Genomic DNA, 4,839 nt, shown 5'->3' with positions numbered 1-4,839 from the left:
GCTTTTTTACACATTTCAGTAACTCCTACTAAAGAAGTAATAGACAAAAGAGTAACAATATCACTAATGTATTTATGTTACACTAATTATTCACACTAATTTTATACTCCGTTTCCAACTAGGATTTTATAAGTATAGCGTAAGAAACAAAAGAAAAAAATCTGACTTGGAAGTGGCAGGGTGGTATAGCAGAAAAAATACACACTACCAAGTAAAATAACCTTGGGTTCTAATTTGATTCTCAAGTTCTGCAGGAAGATTTTCCTAACCTTCTCATGTCCCTCTGTACATTTCAGCTTCTGCTAACATTTACTGTCCATATGACTTTAGCACTTAATCTCATACTCTACTTATCTTAACTGCCTTACCCTCCAACCCCCTGCAAATATAATTGCAAATTTCTTGGGAGCAGGGAATCTATGTCATATATTTCCTTGGTATCCTTTAAAGCAGGGGTCCTCAAACTTTTTAAACAGGGGGCCAGTTCACTGTCCCTCAGACCGTTGGGAGGGCCGGACTATAGTTTAAAAAAAAAACTATGAACAAATTCCTATGCACACTGCACATATCTTATTTTGAAGTAAAAAAAACAAAACGGGAACAAATACAATATTTGTATTTGCATGTGGCCCGCGGGCTGTAGTTTGAGGACCCCTGCTTTAAAGCAATCAGCAGTCACTGGGTGAAGGTCACTACTCCTATTTTTAAATGCTAGTATTTCAGAACGCATCTGAGGTTTGATCATTTGCACTTACCTTTGCAGGCTCCACACCAGGATTTATGGATAATCACCATCAGGGGCAATCCACTTAAAAACAAAACAAAGAAATTATAATCTAGCAATTCCACTTCTTGATATCTATCCTAATAAAAATGACCAATTTATGAAGACAAAGATTAATGCACATTCATATAGTATGATTCCAATTGGGAAAATTTTAAGACAACCTATTCAATAACAGATTATTATAACAAAATTACTGATAATTCTGACATTACTGTAAATTCTGTAAATTTGGACTTTAAAGCTAGGGAGAAAAGATTGTAGAAAACATCAGATTTAAATTGTTAAGGTGACATAACTATTAAAAATGTTAATAAAAATTTTCATTGGTATAATTTTAAATTAAAAACTAGAATATAAAATTATTAGCTGTAGTTTGGTTTTAATTATACAAATATGTACAGAAGAGCCAGCCCAAAGGAAATATAACAAAACATAACATTATTCCTGAATAATGGGATTATGGATTTTACTATACTTCTTCTATTTTTCTACAATTAAATGTAATTTTTACAATCAAGGAGGAAAAAAAAATTTTTCTTTTTTTAAGTAATGAGTGACATAATCCACCTGAACCAGTCTTGGCCAGATGAAGCTCTCCAAGTTCTCAAGGTTCAAATGACAACTTGCGGGAGGATCCTAGGTAAGCAGTCATCATCCAACCACCGTATCAATACATCATCATACACTGTATAACACTGTATTTACTACACTGATTTATTATATTTACCCATCTCCCCCCCACCAGACTTGGATCCTTAAGGAACTCTTAGCTGTTTCTATATCCCCTACATCTGGCATATAAAATCATATTGATAGCAAACACGCATGTAGCATTTAATTTGTACTGGGCACTACTCTAAATACACATCAACTAATTAATTTAATTAATTTAGTAAGTGTCAAATGAATTATCAACTCATCAGAGGCCAACTAGGATAGATTTCAAACTTAGGATAGATTTCTGCCTCTAATACTTGTAAAAAGTTATAAAGCAAATGAATACGGCAAGCTTAGGTGACAAGTGGGATCCAGGTAACTATAATAATAGGCAAAATGTAATAAACTTTTATTATGAAACATGGTGCTATGTGCTTTATACGCATTATCTCACTTAAATCCTTCCAATAATCCTTAGAGATGTTATTAATGGTTTCATTATAATAATGAGAAAACTGAGACTCCAAAGAGATTAAATATTTGGCCACATAAAATCTAGATTCTGCAACTTACTAATTGATAAATCTGACTCCAAAACTAATGTTCTTTCTAACCAGTATAGTTTAGTTCAATTTAGAATGGCAATCCAGAATTCATTGGAAGAGGACTTAAAGATTTCTTAGTCCAAACCTCCATTTGTGGCAGGAATCCTCGCTCATATATCAGAAACAAAAGGTGGTATAGATTACCTGATAAGCAAGAAATACATTACCAAGCATGGCAACCTATTTTTTAAAATATTTTTTTAACATATCCCTGCACTTACAGAAAAATCTGTTTTGCTCTCTTTTCTCCAAAGCAAACTGCTGTTCAGCATTCTGGAACAGAGGTCAGCAAATTACAATCAGCAGACCTAATCAAGCCCACTGCCTACTTCTGTAGAGCTCTGAGATACAAATGATTTTTACATTTTTAAATGATTGAAACAAGTCTAAAGAATAGTACCTTGTGATATGTTAAAATTAAACATAATTCACATTTCAGTGTACATGGTTTTGTTAAAACACATTGATATTTTTTCTTTCTTTTAATCCTCACCCAAGGACTTGTTTATTGATTTTTTAATTTTCATTTTTTAGAGAGGGAGAAAGAGAACATTGATTGGCTGCCTCTCATATATGCCCCAACTGGGGTTGAACCTACAACCTAGGCATGTGCCAACTGAGCCACACCGATCAGAGCTCATTTTTAGACTATCGCTGCTTTTGTGTTACAGTGGCAAAGCTGATAAGCTGCAACAGGGAGGCTGTGGTCCACAAAGCCTAAAATATTTACTATTTGGCCCTTTGCTGACCCTTGTTCTAAAGTGGCAGTTTACATAGTAATCCCTCTGAAGCCTTTTGCAAAACAATCTTCTCTCAACAGCTAGTCAATCCTTTCCTCCTCTGGACTCCTAAAGCATTCTGTGACCACCCTCTAACCACCAGCCCCTTATGTCCTGTAATCATCTGTTTACTTGTCTGTATTTCTCAACAAACTATTAACCTCTCAAGGGCAAATATTACCCAATTCTTTAAAAAATCACAAGCACTGGTAAGACAGGTACCTATCGTTGGCTTAATAAATAACCAATGGAAGAATGAAAGACAAACTTAAAGCGACATTTGCCTCAGAACACAGTGAAGCACAAATTACAGAAGTGACAATCCCTCTAGATTAGAACAAAATATCTCAATACGCACTATTGACGTACTATTTCAAAGGCACAGCAGAAATATATAGGGGTTGGCAAAAGTAGGTTTACAGTTGTTTGTATGGAAAATAATATAATACAATAAACTTTCATGTACTCACAACTGTAGACCTACTTTTGCCCACCCCTGTATGTAGATCTAAAATGTTACATTAATTATATGAACATTAAGTTACATTAAGTGAAAGAGATTCCAGCCGACTCTTTCTAAAAGGTTTTATTAAATGAAATAATCTAGTGGCTATTATGTCTTTTATTATTAAAAGACATAATAAAATATGTCTTTTATTTCCACTAGAACCAAAGCTTCCCAAGGACAGAAACCAGTGGATTTATCTGTGACCTCCAGACCCAGGATAGACTAGCAAAAATCTTAGGTACAGTACTAAAAAATACTATTTGTGGTATGAAAGAAGGGCCAGTGCAGATGCAGAACTGTGCCATCTTAAGTTTCTGTTCACAAGTGTTTTTAAAACAATTCATCCATCCAGTCTGCTTTCCCACAGTTCAGCTGGGGGAAGTCAATGCAGTGGGATATCCCAAGTAGATCCCAATCTAAGCAAGCCCTGTCCATCTGAGCTCTGTCCTCTGAGGAAATTTGCCAAGATCCTTCAAGCTAGTTCCCCAGTTTTTCTAGTCTCAGAGTATGCTCTGAGTCTAAACTCAAGGCCTGGCACAGGGGCATTCTGCAAAGTGTGAGTCAGTCGCAACAGCTCTAGTACCGCACATCAGTATGCTCTGCAGACCTTCAGATTATTTTTCTCAGAGAAATACAGGGCAGTAGAGGTTAGACAAGGAGCCACGGCCTGTCACCAAACACCTCTGGTTAGAGCAGGCTCTGGTTGAGATACTGCAGAAACATGTTGGCCAGCTGAGGCAGGTTCTCATTATTAGGATGCGTTTTGGTGTAGGAAATAAACTGGCGTCGGAGGCGGCTCAGTTCGGCCATGGACAAAGGCCGGGTAAACTGAAGGTGTTCCGTGGTCCCAGGAAGCTTAAGCAAGTCTCCGGGGACTGCGCTCTTCTGCGCTTCCATCAGTCCCGCCAACACCTGGCTGGTGACCTGATCCAGCTGGTGCAGAAAGCTGCCGGAGGCAAGGGGCTGGGACTGGGTAGACTGATGGGGTGGAGGAGCAGGGTTCTCAAAAAGTGCAGCCCGGATCTCTGCGAGGGGCAACGGCTCCTCTAAGCCCACCAAGGTGAACAGGGGTCGGTCCCAGCGGTTCTGCGAGTCCGGAGCCTCGAAGCGAAGCATTAGGGCCTCCAGAAGTTCGGGAGGGTACAAGGCACTGGACACGTGGTTTGCAGCTTTCTCGAAATCAGGGATCACGACAGCTGGGAGATCTGGAGTCCCGGTTTCCTTCGGCTCCAGTTCCGTAAGTAGGTGTGCCTGGGTTCCCCCATTTACTACCGAGTCCACTGCTCGCGCTTCCCTCAGGACGCGGGCGCCCGCTGCCGGAGGTCTCCCTCCCTCTTGGGTGCGCGGCCGCCAACTCACACTGACGTTCCCGCTCTGCTTCTCCTCCGCAGCCGCCACCCGAGGTTCGCCGCTCGGACTGCCGGGCCGTACGCAGTAGACCAGGCAGAGCGGGGTGCGCGCCGCCCGCGCCAGGCAGTAGAGCTCGTAGCGGAAGCCCTTAAT

The 4,839-nt window shown here is 39.9% G+C and overlaps 2 protein-coding genes across 2 annotated transcripts in view; both read right to left on the bottom strand.

Annotated features, from left to right (window-relative positions):
- Positions 1–4,839, bottom strand: part of TXNDC12 (thioredoxin domain containing 12 (endoplasmic reticulum)) — a 19,610-nt gene that overhangs the window by 4,045 nt on the left and 10,726 nt on the right. Inside the window, exon 3 of the mRNA XM_005872480.2 lies at positions 756–808. Within this exon, the coding sequence (XP_005872542.1) occupies positions 756–808 (53 nt within the window). The remainder of the gene's footprint in view (positions 1–755; positions 809–4,839) is intronic.
- Positions 3,042–4,839, bottom strand: part of KTI12 (KTI12 chromatin associated homolog) — a 2,212-nt gene continuing 414 nt past the window's right edge. Inside the window, exon 2 of the mRNA XM_005872521.2 lies at positions 3,042–4,833. Coding sequence (XP_005872583.1) covers positions 4,024–4,833 — 810 coding nt within the window. The 3' untranslated portion in view covers positions 3,042–4,023. The remainder of the gene's footprint in view (positions 4,834–4,839) is intronic.

This window comes from Myotis brandtii, unplaced genomic scaffold (genome assembly GCF_000412655.1).
Source record: "Myotis brandtii unplaced genomic scaffold, ASM41265v1 scaffold382, whole genome shotgun sequence".
NCBI lineage: Eukaryota > Metazoa > Chordata > Mammalia > Chiroptera > Vespertilionidae > Myotis > Myotis brandtii.
The sequence above is the reverse complement of the archived record's forward strand: the minus strand, read 5'-3'. Positions and strand labels throughout refer to the sequence as shown.